Source organism: Schistocerca nitens, chromosome 10 (assembly GCF_023898315.1).
Source record: "Schistocerca nitens isolate TAMUIC-IGC-003100 chromosome 10, iqSchNite1.1, whole genome shotgun sequence".
Lineage (NCBI taxonomy): Eukaryota > Metazoa > Arthropoda > Insecta > Orthoptera > Acrididae > Schistocerca > Schistocerca nitens.
Window position 1 is genome coordinate 211,793,195 of NC_064623.1, and position 21,199 is coordinate 211,814,393.

The window sequence follows — 21,199 nt, forward strand, 5'->3', positions numbered from 1 at the left end:
TTCGCCGATGGCATTGCTATTGTTGTATCCTAGCCAGTAATGCCAACCGAGCCCGCTGCCAAAAAGGTTGGCAGCATCAAAGTCCGGACGCCGTCCGCATAAGCAGCGCCAGCGATACAGGAAATCGCCGCAAGTCTGCGCGCGCCACCGCTGGCTTCTGGCTTCTTAAGCGCTGGAGTCGCGAGCGCTAGGACAGTTCTGTATTCGCCGCTCAGTTGTATACTCGCCACCGAATTGTGTACTTGCTAGTCCGTTGTGTGTTCATCACAGCAGAGTTGTTGTTTGTCGTCAGCCGACGCTGACCTAGCCGCCCCGACTCGAACTAGACAGATTTCTGTAGACCATCTTCACCACTGTGTTCTGTATCGTCGTTAATAAAGATAAGTACCGACTTTCATTTAATCCGAGTGTTTGGGTTTTCATCTTTCTGTTCACTGTTCCAGCGGACCGGTCGGCCCGCTATTAAAAGTGTGGCGGTGACTTCGTAGGCCGTTTCTACAGCGAAGTGTTGTCGCTACGAAGGCCGTCACAAAACTGGCGACGAGGACTTCCGAACTCGTGTGCAGGGCTGGTTCAACTTGTTTCTTGAGATAGAATTTTGGAGGCTGGTTTATTTTGTGTTCACTATGTCTGCCGAATTACAACAGTTGATCTTGTTACAGAGTCAGCAAATACAAAGTCTGGTGGAAGCAATCGCCAAACAAGCGGCTACTCCACCACCACAAAAGGAACAAGCACAGGCAGCACCGCCTTTTCGTGCTTTTGAGGCATCACGAGAAGAATGGCAAGAATATTTCGCGCAGTTGCAGGCGCACATGTCAGTCTACAAAATCACAGGTAATGAGCGGCAGCTTTATTTAATTTCCACTGCAGGCGTGGAAGTCTATAGACTACTTTGTAAGTTGTTCCCGGAATCCAAGCCAGAAGCTTTAGACTATGACGTTGTTGTTACTAAGCTTGCTGAGCATTTCGAGTCGCGAGTTCATGTGGCAGCGGCCAGATTCAAGTTCTTCAGATTAAAGAAACTGCCACATCAATCTAATAAACAGTGGTTAACAGATTTACGGGGCCTCACCCGTCAGTGCCGATTGAATTGTGTGTGTGGAGCTTCCTACAGTGATGCCATGTTACGCGACGCTATTACTCAAAACATTGCAGATTCTCGTATTCGTGCTGCTATCTTAAAGTTGCCTGACCCGTCATTAGAGACTGTGATGAACATTATTGAAGCCCAAGATACTTTTGACTATGCTGAGTGTGAGTTAGATCAGCCATGTATTTCTCAAATTGCCTGTGCTAAGCAAGTTATGTCACGCCCACTGTAAACACTGGCCGGCCGCGTCATGTTAAACACATTCGTCAGCCGCGTGTGCAAAATGATAGACTTAAGTCTTGCCCTAAGTGTGTTCTTGCTCATCCTCGTGAACGTTGCCCGTTAAGAAACGCGGTTTGTCACTTTTGTCAAAGGAAAGGACACATCCAGACTGTTTGTTTGCGTAAACGCAAGAACAATTCTAGTGCTGCCCAGCCCATGGATATTCATGTTCTTCAAAGCCAGTCCGCCCAGACGGTCGCGTTTAAAGACTCTTCCACGGTTCGTGTGGGTAATAAACTTGTTCGCCATAAGCCACCCACCCGGCCCTCTGCTATGCGACCCAAGCGTAATTCAACCGCTGTAAAAAGTAATGAACAGACTGCAAGTGAAGCGGGAGTTGTTCCACCCGCCCAACCCACGAGTTGTCGTAAGCAGCGAACACGCGCTAAACGCGCTGATTTTGTGTCTTCCGCCTCCACTGCACCGATCCAGAGACAGTGTAATAAACTATTTGTGAAGCTACGCATCCAGGATAAGACCTTCAATTTTCAATTAGACACTGGTGCGTCTGTGACTCTCATCAATAGTGCTACGTATGCGGCTATCGGCCGCCCTAAACTTTCAGCGGCAAAACATTCTTTGGCTACTTATAGTGGCGAACACATTCCTGTGTTAGGTGTATGTAGCGTGCCAGCCACATTCCGGGGCAACGCAAAAACAGTTTCATTCACAGTGCTCCGCGCTACAGACAGTGTAAACATTTTCGGATTAGACTGTTTTGACTAGTTTGGCCTGTCTATCCAAGACAATGTGTTGCAACTTAATTCTGTTGTTGTTCCTCAAGACAGCATCACCGATTTGTGTAAACGATACAGTGACATATTTAAAGACGAACTCGGTTGTGCTGCGAACTTTGCCGCTCATATTACGTTAAAAGATAATGCTCAGCCTCGATTTTTTCGTGCTCGTCCAGTGCCTCACGCCCTCCGGGCACCTGTAGAAGATGAACTTCGTCGTTGGCAAAACGACGGTGTTATTCAACCCGTTTCAGCGAGCCAGTGGGCTTCTCCCTTAGTTATTATAAAGAAACCGTCTGGCAAGTTACGTTTGTGTGCTGATTTTAAGTCGACAGTTAATCCTCAGACTGTCATTGATTCTTTTCCTTTGCCTAGACCGGACGAGCTGATGGATAAGTTAGGGGAAGCTCGTTTCTTTTCCAAAATGGATCTCCGTGAAGCATATTTGCAATTGCCCCTCGACGAGCAATCACAACAGTATTCAAATAACTTCCGGGAATTCAGCCAGGTAACACTTTCAGCGACCGCCGATATTTCGGCGGGAGAACACCCCGCCATTTTCAAGGCAAACTGCAACGGACAGGCGGCGTGCATGCAAATTTAATACCTCGGTTCTGCGACAGAAGCAGGAAAGATAACACACACACTGAACACTAGTGCCACCAAAGATGACCAAAGTCAGAGCTATCGATAGTGAGACTATGAATTCACAGGTGAGGCAGCATTGACTCTGTTCCTCTGTTTTTTGACAAGGGAGAGAGCCGGATTCCAAACAGAGTTTAAACAGAAACCTCCATCCCTGTTAACGAGGTTGCTCGCTAGTTTAATCTCAACTGCCTCCTTAATGACACTGTCCCAATAGCTGGACGTGCATGCCAATATCTCGGTGTTATTATATAACATGGGGTGACCAGTATCCAAGCACTCACTAAAATATCAGAGTCATTCAGCCTCAGTCCCTCCAAACGACGTAAAAAATCAGCTGAGTTCCTGATATGATGTTCACACTGTCCTACTTGTGGACTCAACAGAGAAGCAAGATGCTTGGATACACGATATGTCGGAGCGCCGATGTTACTCACTCTGATATTTTAGTGAGTTTCGATGTGGTCTCTCTCTTCACTCGTGTTCCTCTGTCTGATTCGTTGCGGTTAATTGAAGCCAGGTTTGGTACTGATTTAACTAATCTCTTTAGGCATGTGTTGACATCCACTTACTTTTTATTTAATGACCAGTATTACGAGCAGACAGATGGAGTTGCGATGGGTAGTCCGTTGTCTCCTGTGATCGCAAATTTATTTATGGAAGACTTCGAGGAACGTGCATTGGAGTCGGCGCCTTTAAAACCCGCCTGTTTCTTTAGATACGTTGACGATACCTTCGTTGTTTGGCCTCACGGTAGGGAGAATTTGAATGTCTTTCTAGAACATCTGAACTCGATCCACCCGAACATTCGTTTTACGATGGAGGTGGAAGAGGATGGTTGCCTTCCCTTTCTCGACGTGTTGGTTAGGAGGAAGGATGATGGATCATTGGGACATGCAGTCTACAGGAAACGTACTCACACCGATTTGTACTTACAAGCTAATAGTTGTCACCATTCGGCTCAGCGTGAAGGGGTACTTCGTACCTTGGTACACAGGGCACATGTCGTTTCTGACGCTGAGACTTTGCCAGCTGAGCTGTCCCATCTTGAAGTTACATTTCGTCAAAATGGTTATAGTGATAGACAGATTGAACGTGCGTTGCGCTATCGACCAACTGTACATTGGGTGATTGATGATAATTCTGAGTCAACACCTAAGTCTACTGCCTTTTTGCCTTACGTAGGAAACACGTCCAATAAGATCGGTCGTATTTTACGGAAATACGATGTGAAATGTGTTTTCCGACCTCCATCTAAAATTAGAGCACTTTTGAGTTGCGTTAAGGATGATCTTGGATTGCGTAAGGCAGGTGTGTATCGTATTCCCTGTAGCTGCGGTATGGCATATATTGGTCAAACTATCAGGACCGTGGAGGACAGATGTACTGAGCATAAACGGCACACACGATTACAGCAGCCAAATAGATCTGCTATTGCCGAACATTGCTTGGATACTGGTCACCCCATGTTATATAATAACACCGAGATATTGGCATGCACGTCCAGCTATTGGGACAGTGTCATTAAGGAGGCAGTTGAGATTAAACTAGCGAGCAACCTCGTTAACAGGGATGGAGGTTTCTGTTTAAACTCTGTTTGGAATCCGGCTCTCTCCCTTGTCAAAAAACAGAGGAACAGAGTCAATGCTGCCTCACCTGTGAATTCATAGTCTCACTATCGATAGCTCTGACTTTGGTCATCTTTGGTGGCACTAGTGTTCAGTGTGTGTGTTATCTTTCCTGCTTCTGTCGCAGAACCGAGGTATTAAATTTGCATGCACGCCGCCTGTCCGTTGCAGTTTGCCTTGAAAATGGCGGGGTGTTCTCCCGCCGAAATATCGGCGGTCGCTGAAAGTGTTACCTGGCTGAATTCCCGGAAGTTATTTGAAAGTTGTATACGCCAGGAGAAACTCAGGTCTCAAATCACAACAGTATTTTGTCATAAACACGTCGTTGGGGTTGTTCCGTTTTCTGCGTTTGCCTTTTGGTTTTGCGTCAGCTCCAGCTGTTTTTCAGCGTTTTTTGTCCCAACTTTTGGCTAATGTGCCTTCGTGTTGCAACTATTTAGACGATATTGTTGTGTCCGGTCGGACGCCTGCTGAACATTTCCGTAATTTGGAGTGTTTGTTTACAGTGTTGTCTCAGGCAGGCCTACGTTGCAACATCGATAAATGTTCATTTTTCCTTACGGAGATGGAGTATCTGGGACATGTTATTAATGCTCAAGGCATTCATCCCTCCCAGTCACATTTAGCAGCTATTCGTGATTTGCCCGCCCCTCGCAATCTGCATGAATTGCAAGCAGTTCTTGGCAAATTGACATATTATATTAGGTTTATACCTAATGCATCACAGATTGCTGCACCGTTGCATCGTCTCCGCCGTAAGAATGTTCCGTTTGTGTGGTTAGCTGATTGCCAATCAGCCTTTCAGCAGCTTAAAGAGGCTTTATTGAATGATCGTTGTCTGGTCCATTACGACCCTAACAAGCCTCTGGTGTTAGCTTGTGATGCCTCTTCTTTCGGCCTCGGTGCTGTGTTGTCTCACCGAGTCGGTAACACCGAACGTCCTATTGCGTTCGCATCTAAATTGCTAAACAAAGCTCAGAGTAATTATAGCCAATTGGACAAGGAAGCGTTGGCTATTGTGTTCGGTGTCACAAAATTCCATCACTACCTCTATGGTAGACCATTCTATTTAGTAACAGATCACAAGCCCCTGACGTCACTGTTTCATCCGTCTAAACCAGTTCCTCAGCGGACAGCTCAGAGACTACAACGTTGGGCTCTTTTGTTATCACAATACCAGTATGAGATACTGTATCGCCCTGCAGCTCAGCATGCAAACGCTGACGCGCTTTCTCGCTTGCCGATTGCTGCGGATGAGGTCTTCGATTCCTCTGACGACTCTTGCCATCAGATTGACGCCGATGAGCATCAGTCCCTCCGGGATTTTCCGATTGATTATCGTCAGGTGGCACGTGAGACAGCTACGGATCCTCATCTGAGTTTACTATTACGTTTTGTTCAACGTGGTTGGCCGTCCAAGGCAAAGGACATATCGGATCCTGTGGTTCGTCGCTATTATCCGCAACGTCATCTGTTGTCTGTTTCGCACGGAGTTTTGCTGTTACGCACCGAGAATGACCAGCTTCGTGTAGTGGTTCCCCAAGTGCTCCAATCCAAGGTCCTCGACTTGTTGCATCAAGGTCATTGGGGAGTGGTCCGTACCAAGCAGCTTGCCCGCCGTCATTGTACATGGATCGGCATTGATAAGCAGATTACGCAGATGTCTACAGATTGTTCGACGTGTGCCGAACACCAAGCTGCTCCGCCTCAACGCTATTTTGAGTGGGCACGCCCTGCCGGTCCCTGGCAGCGAGTACATATTGATTTCGCTGGTCCATATTGGAATTCTCGTTGGCTCATCGTGATAGATGCATTTAGTAATTTTCCGTTTGTTGTGCCCATGCAGTCTACAACGTCTGCACAAACTATACAGGCGTTGACTTCAATTTTTTGTATTGAGGGTCTTCCAGAAGTTTTAGTGTCTGACAATGGTCCACAAATTGCCTCTGCCGAATTTGAAAGTTTTTGTTCTGCCAATGGCATTCGCCATGTTCTTACTCCGCCGTTCCACCCTCAATCGAATGGTGCAGCGGAACGTTTTTTACGCACATTCAAGGATCATATGGACCGCCTTCGTGCTACGCACTCTCGTCAGCAGGCCCTCATCACGTTCCTGTCGTCGTACCGGACCACGCCACGCGACGGCCCTTCGCCTGCGGAGCTTCTCCACGGCCGTCGTCATCGCACCCTACTACGGTTGTTGCACCCCCCGGATCGACCCGCCGCTTCTGAGCATCGCACGCGTTTTCAGCGCAACGACGCCGTTTTTTTCAGAGTTTATCACGGTCGCCGTCGTTGGGAACGTGGTACCGTGATAAGTGTCCAGGGTCGCGGTTTTTATACTGTTCAAGGTGCTACTGGGATGCACAGGAGGCATCAGAACCAGTTGCGCCGCGCTGGCCGCCCGGATTCTGCCGCTCGTTCTTTGTCCACAGATTTGGTCCGCGGCGGGTTCCAGCCGCGCCTTCCGACTTCGCTGCCGCCCCCAGGGCAGCAGCAGCAGCCGTCGCCGCTACCACGCCGACAGCCCGTCCCGTTGATGCCTCCCGCGCAGCTTCATTCGGGAGCGCCCTGGGTGGTCGCTCCGGCGCCTGCGGTCCCTCTTCAGTCGCCACCGCCTTCGGAGCTGATGGACGTCGACCCCTCAGCCGGGCCGCCTTCCCAAGCGGTGGCTGTGCAGCCTGTCCTGCAGCCGCTTTCCTTGGGCACCCCCAAGGCGTCTGACACCGCAGCGCCTTGTCCGGCGCCCACTCAGCAGCCGTCGACGCAGCGTCAGGAGACGCTGCCTCTCTTCGTGGGTCCCGACGCCCCGTCGCGTCCAGTACCAGAAGCTGCGCCCGTGGTCACAGGCGTGCACCCTGACCTCGGTTTTCAGTCGGTGTTTCCCGAGGCCCCGCGCAGCCAATGCTGGGGTGCGGACCGGGGACTGCCACCGACAACAGTCTCCGCCCCGGTCTCTTCTGCTACGCCTGCGGCCAGACCCCTCCCCCGCCGTCGACGCTCGCCACGTCATTATTCAACGACGGTGCGGCGATTTGGGGGGGGGGGGGGAGGAGTGTTATATCCTAGCCAGTAATGCCAACCGAGCCCGCTGCCAAAAAGGTTGGCAGCATCAAAGTCCGGACGCCGTCCGCATAAGCAGCGCCAGCGATACAGGAAATCGCCGCAAGTCTGCGCGCGCCACCGCTGGCTTCTGGCTTCTTAAGCGCTGGAGTCGCGAGCGCTAGGACAGTTCTGGATTCGCCGCTCAGTTGTAGACTCGCCACCGAATTGTGTACCTGCTAGTCAGTTGTGTGTTCATCACAGCAGAGTTGCTGTTTGTCGTCAGCCGACGCTGACCAAGCCGCTCCGACTCGAACTAGACAGATTTCTGTAGACCATCTTCACCACTGTGTTCTGTATCGTCGTTAATAAAGATAAGTACCGACTTTCATTTAATCCGAGTGTTTGGGTTTTCATCTTTCTGTTCACTGTTCCAGCGGACCGGTCGGCCCGCTATTAAAAGTGTGGCGGTGACTTCGTAGGCCGTTTCTACAGCGAAGTGTTGTCGCTACGAAGGCCGTCACAAAAGCTATCTTCAGTGAAAGTGAGATAAAATTGCAAGACTTGCTGAATAGAATGACCAGTATAACGAACACAGAATGTGGTCTGAGAGTAAAGAAAAGAAAGACCAAAGTCATGAGGAGTAGCAGAAGTGAGATTAACAATAAACTAAGTATCAAAATCGGGGACCACTAATTCGACGAAGTTAAGGATTTCAGTTACTTTAGAATGTGTTTGTAATATTTCCATGCTTTTGTTCTGTATATTATAAATTTGCGTTTTAAATAAAAGAAAGATATTCTGTCAAAGGACAAGGTATGCCTCATAAAATAACTTACGTAATAACAAAGAAAACATATTTTAAGGTGACAATGCTAACATGATTTTTCACATTAGGACAAATGGTTCAAATGGCTCTGAGCACTATGGGACTCAACTGCTGAGGTCATTAGTCCCCTAGAACTTAGAACTAGTTAAACCTAACTAACCTAAGGACATCACAAACATCCGTGCCCGAGGCATGATTCGAACCTGCGACTGTAGCGGTCTTGCGGTTCCAGACTGCAGCGCCTTTAACCGCACGGCCACTTCGGCCGGCTCACATTAGGACAGGAAAGAGGAAAAGGCAAGATTAACACTTTGAAACGACCAGAACCAGTGCAATATGCAAATGTAAGACAACATATTGTAGAACGTAGCATCGACCACTGGTGACGCCATTCTCCCAGCAGCAGAATGTTTTATGTTGTGCTCATTTGGATGGCGCCTTCGCCGCGGCTCAGCACCTTACTGTTGGCATAGACTCTCAGGGTGCAGGTAGACCGTGACTTTGTGAACTAACCTGGAGGTCGACAAACGCGATGAGCCTGAGAATCTTGCGGAAAGTAGGGTCCGGACACGCTTCGGCGCTCTTCACGGCCTCTGCTTCGAGCCCCGGCTGGTGCAGACGACTGAGGCTGACTCCCAACAAATTCCCGCTCTCCGTGTCCACTGCCTGCAGCGACAGTCCTGCCAAAAAGTCCACCATCACAGCCGTGTTCCATAGATCAAGCTGGCACGCAGGAATAATGGGGATAAAAATTAAGATTTCTCTGTAGAAACTACTTTTGGGACGCCCAGGAACTTCTCAGATTGGTAACAGGCTGATGCACTGTCATGAAGGAAAAAAAAGACACACTGTCCTACTTTTAACTCAAGGATCTTAACATGAAGTACCTACGAGGTCTGTTCAAAAAATTACGGAACTTCGTCCACAAAATTTTTCTACCATTACCTTTTACTTATTGTGCAAGGTCTCCTTCTGAATACTCTTCTCCACAATTGATACGCCGGTCCCAATGCCCTTTCCACTTCGGACGCACTCGTGGTATGTGTGGTGTCACCGCCAGACACCACACTTGCTAGGTGGTAGCCTTTAAATCGGCCGCGGTCCGTTAGTATACGTCGGACCCGCGTGTCGCCACTGTCAGTGATTGCAGACCGAGCGCCACCACACGGCAGGTCTAGAGACTTCCTAGCACTCGCCCCAGTTGTACAGCCGACTTTGCTAGCGATGCTACACTGACAAATACGCTCTCATTTGCCGAGACGATAGTTAGCATAGCCTTCAGCTACGGCATTTGCTACGACCTAGCAAGGCGCCATTACCAATTTATATTGAGATAATACTTTTGTACCGTCAAGAGCGATGTACACCGATTATGGATTAAAGTTAAGTATTCCAGCAACAGCGTATCTTATTGGCTATATTAATTACAATTAACTGCTCCAGACCTCACGCCAGTCTGCGTGTAATTAAACGCGTGCATTTCGGCCTCCTCTAGCAACACGGTGTTGGCTCTTCTGCCAACACAGCAGTATGCCTCTTATTACACTACCGGGCATTAAAATTGCTACACCAAGAAGAAAAGCACTTGATAAACGGGTATTCATTGGACAAATATATTATACTAGAACGGACATGTGATTACATTTTCACGTAATTTGGGTGCATAGATCCTGAGAAATCAGTACCCAGAACAACCACCTCTGGCTGTAATAACGGCCTTGATACGCCTGGGCATTGAGTCAAACAGAGCTTGGATGGTGTGTACAAGTACAGCTGCTCATGCAGCTTCAAGACGATACCACAGTTCATCAAAAGTAGTGACTGGCATATTGTGACGAGCCAGTTGCTCGGCAACCATTGACCAGACGTTTCCAGTTGGTGATAGATCTAGAGAATGTGCCGCCCAGGGCAGCAGTCGAACATTTTCTGTATCCAGAAAGGCCGTACAGGACCTGCAACATGCGGTCGTGCATTATCCTGCTGAAATATAGGGTTTCGCAGAGATCGAATGAAGAGTAGAGCCGCGGGTCGTAACACATCTGAAATGTAACGCCCACTGTTCAAAGTGCCGTCAATGCGAACAAGAGGTGAGCGAGACGTGTAACCAATGGCACCCCTACCATCACGCCGGGTGATACGCCAGTATGGCGATGACGAATACACGCTTCCAATGTGCGTTCACCACGATGTCACCAAACACGGATGCGACCATCATGATGCTGTAAACAGAACCTGGATTCAACCGAAAAAATGACTTTTTGCCATTTGTGCACCAAGGTTCGTCGTTGAGTACACCATCGCAGGTGCTCCTGTCTGTGATGCAGCGTCAAGGGTAACTTCAGCCATGGTCTCCGAGCTGATGGTCCATGCTGCTGCAAACGTCGTCGAACTGTTCGTGCAGATGGTTGATGTCTTGCAAACGTCCCCACCTGTTGACTCAGGGTTCGAGACGTGGCTGTACGATCCGTTACAGCCATGCGGATAAGATGCCTGTCATCTCGACTGCTAGTGATACGAGGCCGTTGGGATCCAGCACGGCGTTCCTTATTACCCTCCTGAAGCCACCGATTCCGTATTCTGCCAACAGTCATTGGATCTCGACCAACGCGAGCGGCAATGTCGCGATACGATAAACCGCAATCGCGATAGCGTACAATCCGACCTTTATCAATGACATTGTGAACAACAGGTGACCGAGACGTGTAACCAACATGTGATTACATTTTCACGCCAGTATGGCGATGACGAATACACGCTTCCAATGTGCGTTCACCGCGATGTCGCCAAATACGGATGCGATCATCATGATGCTGTAAACAACCTGGATTCATCCGAAAAAATGGTAAGCATTTCTCCTCCTTACACGATGAATCACAACAAGGTTTCGCCAGGCAGCGCCGGTCAACTGCTGTTTGTGTATGAGAAATCGGTTGGAAACTTTCCTCATGTGAGGACGTGTGAATGCTCTGAAAAGCTAATCATTTGCATATCACAGCATCTTCTTCCTGTCGGTTAAATTTCGCGTCTGTAGCCCGTCATCTTCGTTGTGTAGCAATTTTAATGGCCAGTAGTGTATATATCGTGCGAAACGCCGTCTATCGTTGCAAATCTTCGTCCTTTCAAAGGGGTTTTCAACTTTGGAAGTTAAAAAAAGTCCGCAGGAGCCACGTCTGGAGAGTATGGACGATGAGGCGGCACAGTGATTCCGGTTTTTGTTCAATAGTCACGCACCAACCAAATAGCGGGTGACTCAGGTCTTGACTGATGAGCCGTGGGACGAACTTAGCGGCAACACGATGCGTTCCAAGATGCTGTCAGGATTTCATGACAGGACCCAGCTGGAATGTTACATTTTTATGCAATCCCTCGGACGGCCAGTCTTCGATTGGAACGTACAATTTCGTTGACGTTCCTGATATGAGCGCTGTCGGTAGATATCGAAGGGCGTCCTGAACGAGGTTCATCATTAACTTCCGTCCGGCGACTTTTAAACTGAAACTTCCAGGCAGATTAAAACTGTGTGCCGGGCCGAGACTCGAACTCGGGACCTTTGCCTTTCGCGGGCATGTGCTCTAACAGCTGAGCTACCCAAGCACGATTCACGCCCGAGGAGAGCTTCTGTAAAGTTTGGAAGGTAGGAGACGAGGTACTGGCAGAAGTAAAGCTGTGAGGACGAGGCGTGAGTCGTGCTTGGGTAGCTCAGCTGGTAGAGCACTTGCCCGCGAAAGGCAAAGGTCCCGAGTTCGAGTCTCGGCCGGGCACACAGTTTTAATCTGCCAGGAAGTTTCATATCAGCGCACACTCCGCTGCAGAGTGAAAATCTCATTCTGGACTTTTAAACTGTCTGAACCTTTCGTGCAGAATCGTACGACTAAAGCACTCATCACCGCTGGCTTCCTGCATCATTTGGTGTGTCCCTGGAAAAGACTTCTTCAGTTTAACGCTGATCAGCTGGCGGATGTGTACCTGTGTTTCTCTTGTTTATGAACTGGCTTTATATGGATGCGCTGCGGTTGTTTTACTGTGCGATTGGCAGAAAGCTCATGGCCGTTGTGAGGTTGGCGTCTTTTGTTTAAACGGCGCGACCGACACGCGTTACTGGCTGTAGAATTTTGAGGATGTGTGTTCAGTAACACCGGCCACAGTGGACTCGGTATCTTCTGTTTGAAATTATATTGCTGCTTCTGTTGGGTATTATCTGGATGCTCAAGACTGTGGGTTTTCCTGCGTAGCGTTTGGTTTTAGCAAATTAACGATGTAGGTTGTGATTTACCATTGCGTAACTTGATTTTGTTTATGTTTCAGTTTCTCCAATTATATGAGTCATGATGTTACTTAGGTTGGAGTCTTATTGTGGCTTCAATGCTTATTAATGAAGAAAGTGAAGCATTGGGCACTGAACGACTTTGAAAATAGTGAGAGTCAACACCAGGAAGAAAACTCCCATCACAACAGAACGTATATTTTGTTCTCTACTCAAGTTACCGAGTCAGTTAACTTTCTGTTACTCTTGTGATTACTCTAGTTCGGTACTCGGTTTGCTGAGTGGAGATCAGTATGCCACTGTGGTGTTCGTACTGTAAGACCTTCAGTACACACACCATCAGATTATTTGACTTGTCACTCTAACGAAGTAGGCGAGTGTCAGCAATATGTCTCGTGGTCTTATTGTGGCGTGTTTATCTTCTGCCGTTAGGTCAGACGATAGAAATGCCACTTGCACGCTTACAGTAGCAGATTGACGGTGACCAACTTTAAACAGAACTTGATTAATTTTCACACACATTTATTAAAATAATAACAAGCATAAAATTGCTTAACTTTGATCTGGATGGTATTTACAATTGACAATCTGAAGTTCCTTTGGTAGTGGTACGTTAATCTTATTCTCACATATATCTCTGATACTTGACAAAGTGTCTATACATTTATCTTCATGGCTATGTACAGGAATATGGTAATCTTACTAGGCGCAGACTGAAACTTGAGTATAGACTGGTATAGACAAATGTAGAACTCGTACAGACTGGTACAGACTAATGCAGACTGACACATGGGAGGTCTGTACACTCGTTACAATACCTCGCAAGTTCATGTATCACTGCGCGAGTGTGATCCGCGAGGAGAAAAGATTCTACGTTAGCAGCAATCTCATTGGCTGCGTGACATATTAATACGCGGATCGGCGGAAGCAGAATTTGGTCCGTCTCTAAGACAGCGCCATCTCGTAGTGCGGAGACGGACGAGCGCTGCGCCTGCGCTGTTGTGCTTAGTGGGGCGCGCTCTAGAGGGAAAGTTGTGTACGCGCTGACTACGCGGAACTGTGTACAAAACAGCCACTCTGCATAGATATGGTTTACTGCAGGAGTGCCTACCTCTAGTTAGTACCTGGTCTATGGTGCTCTAAAAACGCTGTGTTAAACTTGTTTGTTCTTGTTTTGAAATATGGTGCATTTCCTTTATTAGACTGCTGTTAGTGTGCCTTGAAATTTTCTGTGCTTGTGGATTGACATATAGTTCTTGGTTTGCGTTGTTAAGGGTGTTCTTTTACGCACCGTCTTATACAAGGTATTATTCTTGGCACGTGTATAAATTCTTTGGGTATTTTGGTGTGTCTGAAATCCCGGATTGTGTGGCCATTTCAAAGACAATTTTTGCGTATAATCAAGAGCAGGTTCTTATAAACACGTTGGTGAATGGAATTAGACTATGAATTTTTTTAATTCGGAGCCAGTGCTGGTCAGATGATAGCCTTAAACCTTGCCTTAGTGATCTTGTTACGCGCTCCGACAGCAGCGTCAAATATACAAGGGTTGGAACTTAAATAGTGGCAACTACTTATTCACAACCGATACAAAAGAGTTACATGTTTGCACCTGTTACTGTCCTTCAAAGTAGTCACCAGCGTTGTGTAGAACCCGTTGCCAGCAATGGGGAAGGCGTAGTATACCGTTAGCAGAGCCTGTTCTGTTGATGGTGCGAATGGAGCGGTCTACTGCCTGTCGAATCCCTGGAACAGTTCTGAAGCGAATGCCACCGTCAGTGGACAATATTACTGTTCGTTTTTGGAGCATCGGCTGCGACCAGCTTTGCAAAAGAAGCGGCGACACTTTCTGCGCAAACCACTCATCATTTTGCACGACAATGCGCGGGCTCATACAGCGCAAGCTGTGGCTGCTCTGTTCGGTCGGTGGGACTGGGAAGTACTGTACCATCCACCATACTCCCCGGACTTAAGTCCTTGTGACTTTGATTTGATTCCGAAAATGAAAGAAGCACTTCGTGGCATTCGCTTTAGAACTGTTCCAGGCATTCGACAGGCAGTAGACCATTCCATTCGCAAAGTCAACAGAACAGGCTCTGCTAACGATATACTACGCATTCCACATCACTGGCAACGGGTGCTACACAACGCTGGTGACTACTTCGATGGACAGTAACAGGACCAAACATGTAACTCTTTTGTGTCGGTCGTGAATAAATAGTTGCCACTATTTAAGTTCCAACCCTCGTAGGAAGTTGTAATTTACTCTTTCTGATTATTATTCGAGCTGTCAACAACCTGACGTAATCATAACTGTTCTGTTTGATGGTTATATTATGACCTGTTGCTTTGTGTGTCAGATTAGGAATATTTCGGACTTGTGTTTGCCGCCTTTGAACCCCGCAGAGGTTCCGTTCTGTTTTATTGTGCTTCCTATGTTAATTATTGCTGTCTGGGTAGTGTTAGCTGAACATTGTGTATACATTTGAACAGACGTTAATTATTGTAATGTGGCTCCAGCGTTTAAATTTTTCTACTTCAATCGACTTACTAAAAATTTTGGTGAAGTGTGGACACACAGTGAAGTCTGAGACTTATTTTGTCTATAGTTTCTTTTTTTCATTGGGTAAAAATTTGTAATCTGAAATTTGTGGACCTTTGGAAGGAAATTTCCTTTCTTCCTGAAGCTGTTAATAAATTTATTGTTAGTATTAGGTTTTGTTTACGAGGATGGTTTGAAAAGTTTTCGGAACGGAATAGAAAAGAAGTACTTATTTTTCAATTTATTCTCCTTGTAGATTAATGTAGGTTGGTTGGTTGGTTTAAAGGCGGGAGAATGGACCAAACTATTAGATTATCGGTCCCTTGTTCATAATAAAACAATGCCACAAGTGTAAGAGTAAAACGGATGAAACATATAACACAAAACGGAATGAAAGGAAAAGCCACAAGAACGAAGGGAAGGCAACGAACACTAAAAGGAACAAAAGAGGACAAGAAAACAACAGAGAGACGCTAGAAACAGAAGAGAGTAAAATATGAAAGCAGATTACAGTGGCCGGGCAACCACGACAATAAAAAGGGAAAGCCAGCTACTCTGCAACACATTAAAACCTACACCCTAAAAGCACCAGGGTGGAGGACACAGAGGGACAAAGGACACGCGCTAAAACCTACATAGAAGTATAAAACCCACTCTCACGGATGAAATGTAAAACTAAAGCTGCTGTGGAGGCATTGTCGCCCAACGCCGAAGGCAGGGTGCTGGGAAAGTTAAAAGTCCGCCGCAGGGCGGCTAAAAGTGGGCAGTCCAGCAAGAGGTGGACGACTGTCATTTGGCAGCCACAGCGACAGTGAGGTGGGTCCTCGCGACGGAGGAGGTAACCACGCGTTAGCCACATATGGCCAATGCGGAGCCGGCAGAGGACAACTGATTCCCTGCGAGAGGCCTGCATGGAAGACTTCCACACATTCATAGTCTCCTTAATGACACGCAGATGTTTGTGCGCGCTATTATGCCATTCCTTCTCCAAAAGCCGGAAAACCCTGTGGTGTAAGACAGAACGAAGGTCAGCTACGGAGATGCCCATCTCCAGGAGCGGCTTCCACGTCGCCTGTTTGGCCAGCCTGTCGGCAAGTTCGTTGCCGGGGATTCCGGCGTGTCCTGGGGTCCACACAAACACCACGGGGTGGCAGGCCTGTTCCAGGACATAGATGGACTCCTGAATGGACGCTACCAGAGGGTGGCGAGGGCAGCACTGGTCGATAGCTTGTAGGCTGCTCAACGAGTCAGTACACGGGAGAAATGACTCGGCAGGGCACGAGCAGATGTACTCGAGAGCACGGGATATGGCCGCCAGCTCTGCAGTGAAAACACTGCAGCCAAGTGGCAAGGAGAGCTGCTCAATATGTCCTCCGTGAACATCCGTGAACCATCAGCCATCGAGCAGTCGGTGTAAACCGCTTCAGAGCCCCGGAACACGTCAAGAATCGAAATGACAGCGGAGAGCGGCGGGGTTAACGCAGTCCTTAGGGCCATGCGAAAGGTGCAGACGAAGCTGCAGCCGAGGCGTGCACCATGGAGGCGTACGTGAACGGACCGCAGTTCGGAGAGAAGGGACCGCACGCAACCCCCAAACCGTTAGCCCCGATCTGGGCCACCAATGTCGGAGATGGACTGCCGCTGGCGGGAAAAGGAGACGGTAATCCGGATGCTCAGGGGATCTGTGAATGTGTGCTGCGTAACTGGCGAGAAGTTGCGCGCGTCTGATCTCCAGTGGAGGGACACCAGCCTCCACCAGTACACCGGTCACCGGGCTCGTCCTAAAAGCTCCTGTCGCTAATCGAACCCCGCAGTGGTGCACAGGGTCGAGTAAATGCAACGCTGAAGGCGCTGCCGAACCATAAAGCACACTCCCACAGTCAGTTCAGGATTGGACAAGGGCTCTGTAGAGCTGCAGCAGCGTACAGCGATCTGCACCCCAATTGGTTTGCTCAGGCAACGCAGGGCATTGAGGTGCTGAAGAGATAGGCAGATCATAATGAACCTGACATGTAAAGCTACAAAGTAAAGCAGAAATGATATTTTTTACCGTATAGTTTCTATAAAATCGATTGAATAAGATTGTAGTGCGTGCGCCTCTATTCTGTCATCGCCGACCGACCTAAGGGGGGACCCTCTTCCGAACAAATGAATGAACTGGTCCAGGACTTTGGGCGCCAATTGGTCACCGCGCATAGGCCACCGAATCCCGCGTGGACTGGACATGGCTAGTGCAGGCACGAGCGTTTTGGAGCACGCCCGTCAGCGCTCCATGTGAAACATATGGCTCTGCTGCAAACGACCTCTACGTTTACCCGTGCTGACCCAACGACATCATCAGTTAGAACTACACTGGGAACAGGCTCATAGGAATTGGGCCCTGGATCCATAGAAATGAGCCACTTGGTCAGTTTAATCACGTCCCTTCTTAAAACAGATCAGTGGTCTTCTCTGGATACACTATAGCTGCCAGTTTTTTCGGCATTTTTAATGACCATTTGTTCCATCTCACGTTGGTACATTACAGTTACACATAAACTATAACAGCAACAAGTTACACTACTGGCCAATAAAATTGCTACATCACGAAGATGACGTGCTACAGACGCGAAATTTAACCGACAGGAAGTAGATGCTGTGATATGCAAATGATTAGCTGTTCAGAGCATTCACACAAGGTTGGCGCCGGTGGCGACACCTACAACGTGCTGACATGAGGAAATTTTCCAACCGATTTCTCATACACAAACAGCAGTTGACCGGCGTTGCATCGTGAAACGTTGTTGTGATGCCTCGTGTAAGGAAGAGAAATGCGTGCCATCATATTTCTGACTTTGATAAAGGTCGGATTGTAGCCTATCACGATTGCGGTTTATCGTATGGCGACATTGCTGCTCGCGTTCGTCGAGATCCAATGACTGTAAGCAGAATATGGAATCGGTGGGTTCAGGAGGGTAATAACGAACGCCGTGCTGGATCCCTACGGCCTCGTATCACTAGCAGTCGAGATGACACGCATCTTATCCGCATGACTGTAACGGATCGTGCAGCCACGCCTCGATCCCTGAGTCAGCAGATGGCGTCGTTTGCAAGACAACAACCATCTGCACGAACAGTTCGACGACGTTTGCAGCAGCATGGACTATCAGCTCGGAGACCGTGGCTGCGGTTACCCTTGACGCTGCATCACAGACAGGAGCGTCTGCGATGGTGTCCTCAACGACGAACCTGGGTGCACGAATCGCAAAACGTCATTATTTTCGGATCAATCCAGGTTCTGTTTACAGCATCACGATGGTCGCATCCGTATTTGGCGACATTGCGGTGAACGCACATTGGAAGCGTGTATTCGTCATCGCCATACTGGAGTATCACCCGATGTGATGGTATGGGGTGCCATTGGTTACATGTCTCGGTCACCTCTTGTTCGCATTGACGGCACTTTGAACACTGGACATTTCAGATGTGTTACGACCCGTGGTTCTTCCCTCCATTCGATCCCTGCGAAACCCTACATTTCAGCAGGATAATGCACGACTGCATGTTGCAGGTCCTGTACGGGCCTTTCTGGATACGGAAATTTTTCTACTGCTGCCATGGCCAGCACATTCTCGAGATCTCTCACCAATTGAAAACGTCTGATCAATGGTGGCCGAGCAACTGCCTCGTCACAATACGCCAGTCACTACTCTTGATGAACTGTGGTATCGTGTTGAAGCTGCATGGGGAACTCAATGTCCAGGCGTATTAAGGCTGTTAGTACGGCCAGATGTGGTTGCTCTGGGTACTGATTTCTCAGGATCTATGCACCCAAATTACGTGAAAATGTAATCACATGTCAGTTCTAGTAGAATATATTTGTCAAATGAATACTAGTTTATCATCTGCATTTCTTCTTGGTGTAGCAATTTTAATGGCCAGTAGTGTAATTAAAACATCTAAAAAGTTGTTAACATTCTTGGGAGCAAGCACATTTTTCATTAAGAGTCTGCCTTCTTCATCCACATTTCAGTTGTGATCTAACTTTTGAATTGGCGAAAATATGGGATACTAATTTTTTGGGGTTTCGCCCACTCGCCTCGTATAGGGTGCCTAAGGGAGGCTACATTCTCGGAATGCTATACAACAACTCAAGTGAATGACATCAGTTGTTTTATTTCAGTCAAGCAGATCGACGGTACTTAACTTGAATTAACAATGGTGTCACAAGTGATGGGTGATATGCAACATAAACCAGAGTCCTTGCTGTATACAATGTTCAAACAAGCAATGGATGTGGACCACTAATAACTGTCCTCGTAGCACTATCTGCTAGGCCTCGCTAATGTTCTGCGAATACCGTCCACTAACGCCCGCCTAGGCTGGCAGGGGCGCGCCTATGCCCACCTCTTGCACAGGTCGCCCCTGTCGTGATGCGCTCCTTGTCAGCGGTCTATAGGCTGAAGTCGCCTCACCGCCTTATCTGGTCTTGCGTTCTTCCTCATCGTTCTGCCGCTTGTGGTTACGCCAGTACAATTTTTTTTTCCCACAGTCAATACTGGAATAACGCTTTTGACAATGTTGACTGGAATACTCTCTTTCAAATTCTAAAGATGGCAGGGGTAAAATACAGGGAGCGAAAGGCTATTTACAATTTGTACAGAAACCAGATGGCAGTTATAAGAGTCGAGGGACATGAAAGGGAAGCAGTGGTTGGGAAGGGAGTAAGACAGGGTTGTAGCCTCTCCCCGATGTTATTCAATCTGTATATTGAGCAAGCAGTAAAGGAAACAAAAGAAAAATTCGGAGTAGGTATTAAAATCCATGGAGAAGAAATAAAAACATTGAGGTTCGCCGATGACATTGTAATTCTGTCAGAGACAGCAAAGGACTTGGAAGAGCAGTTGAACGGAATGGATGTTGTCTTGAAGGGAGGATATAAGATGAACATCAACAAAAACAAAACGAGGATAATGGAATGTAGTCGAATTAAGTCGGGTGATGTGGAGGGTATTAGATTAGGAAATGAGACACTTAAAATAGTAAAGGAGTTTTGCTACTTGGGGAGCAAAATAACTGATGATGGTCGAAGTAGAGAGGATATAAAATGTAGACTGGAAATGGCAAGGAAAGCGTTTCTGAAGAAGAGAAATTTGTTAACATCGAGTATAGATTTAAGTGTCAGGAAGTCGTTTCTGAAAGTATTTGTATGGAGTGTAGCCATGTGTGGAAGTGAAACATGGACGGTAAATAGTTTGGACAAGAAGAGAATAGAAGCTTTCGAAATGTGGTGCTACAGAAGAATGCTGAAGATTAGATGGGTAGATCACATAACTAATGAGGAAGTATTGAATAGGATTGGGGGGAAGAGAAGTTTGTGGCACAACTTGACCAGAAGAAGGGATCGGTTGGTAGGACATGTTCTGAGGCATCAAGGGATCACCAATTTAGTATTGGAGGGCATCGTGGAGGGTAAAAATCGAAGGGGGAGACCAAGAGATGAATACACTAAGCAGATTCAGAAGGATGTAGGTTGGAGTAGGTACTGGGAGATGAAGAAGCTTGCAGAGGATAGGGTAGCATGGAGAGCTGCATCAAACCAGTCTCAGGACTGAAGACAACAACAACAACAACAACTGGAATAACTTAAATTACGCCTTACAGCACGATAAACTAAAGCCATTTCACCGACTGCAGCACCATCACATTAATTTTTATTACTTAGGTTTACAAAATACTTCGAGAGTTTATAATTGCCTACACTTGAACATTACTGCAGTTTGTGTCCTTTATGCAGATCAGATTAGAAACTGTTTCGCATGATTCAGTTTTAGAACAGATGACTAAGTTGAACGACTCTATATGGCCGAACACGATGTCTTTCCTTTCAGGCTCGTGTGGAGCCATCAAGTTCTACATGGCGCTGAACATGGTCCTCCTGAAGCCATAGATTCCATATTAGCATGACTGACGTATCCCGAACGGACGCAAGCAGCATTTTGGCAGAACGATAAACGGCTGCCTGAATAGGCTACACCCCGCCGCTTGTGACACGTGTAGTTCGTTGTTTCCTCTTCTTACTGTATACGCTATTGACCAAAGGAATCCGGACACCCGGCTGAAAATGACTTACAAGTCCGTGGTGCCCTCCGTCAGTA

At 47.5% G+C, this 21,199-nt stretch overlaps 1 protein-coding gene across 1 annotated transcript in view; it reads right to left on the reverse strand.

Annotated features, from left to right (window-relative positions):
* LOC126210449 (arylalkylamine N-acetyltransferase 1-like) overlaps positions 1-21,199 on the reverse strand; it is a 123,593-nt gene that overhangs the window by 25,371 nt on the left and 77,023 nt on the right. The window contains exon 3 of the mRNA XM_049939681.1: positions 8,770-8,936. Within this exon, the coding sequence (XP_049795638.1) occupies positions 8,770-8,936 (167 nt within the window). The remainder of the gene's footprint in view (positions 1-8,769; positions 8,937-21,199) is intronic.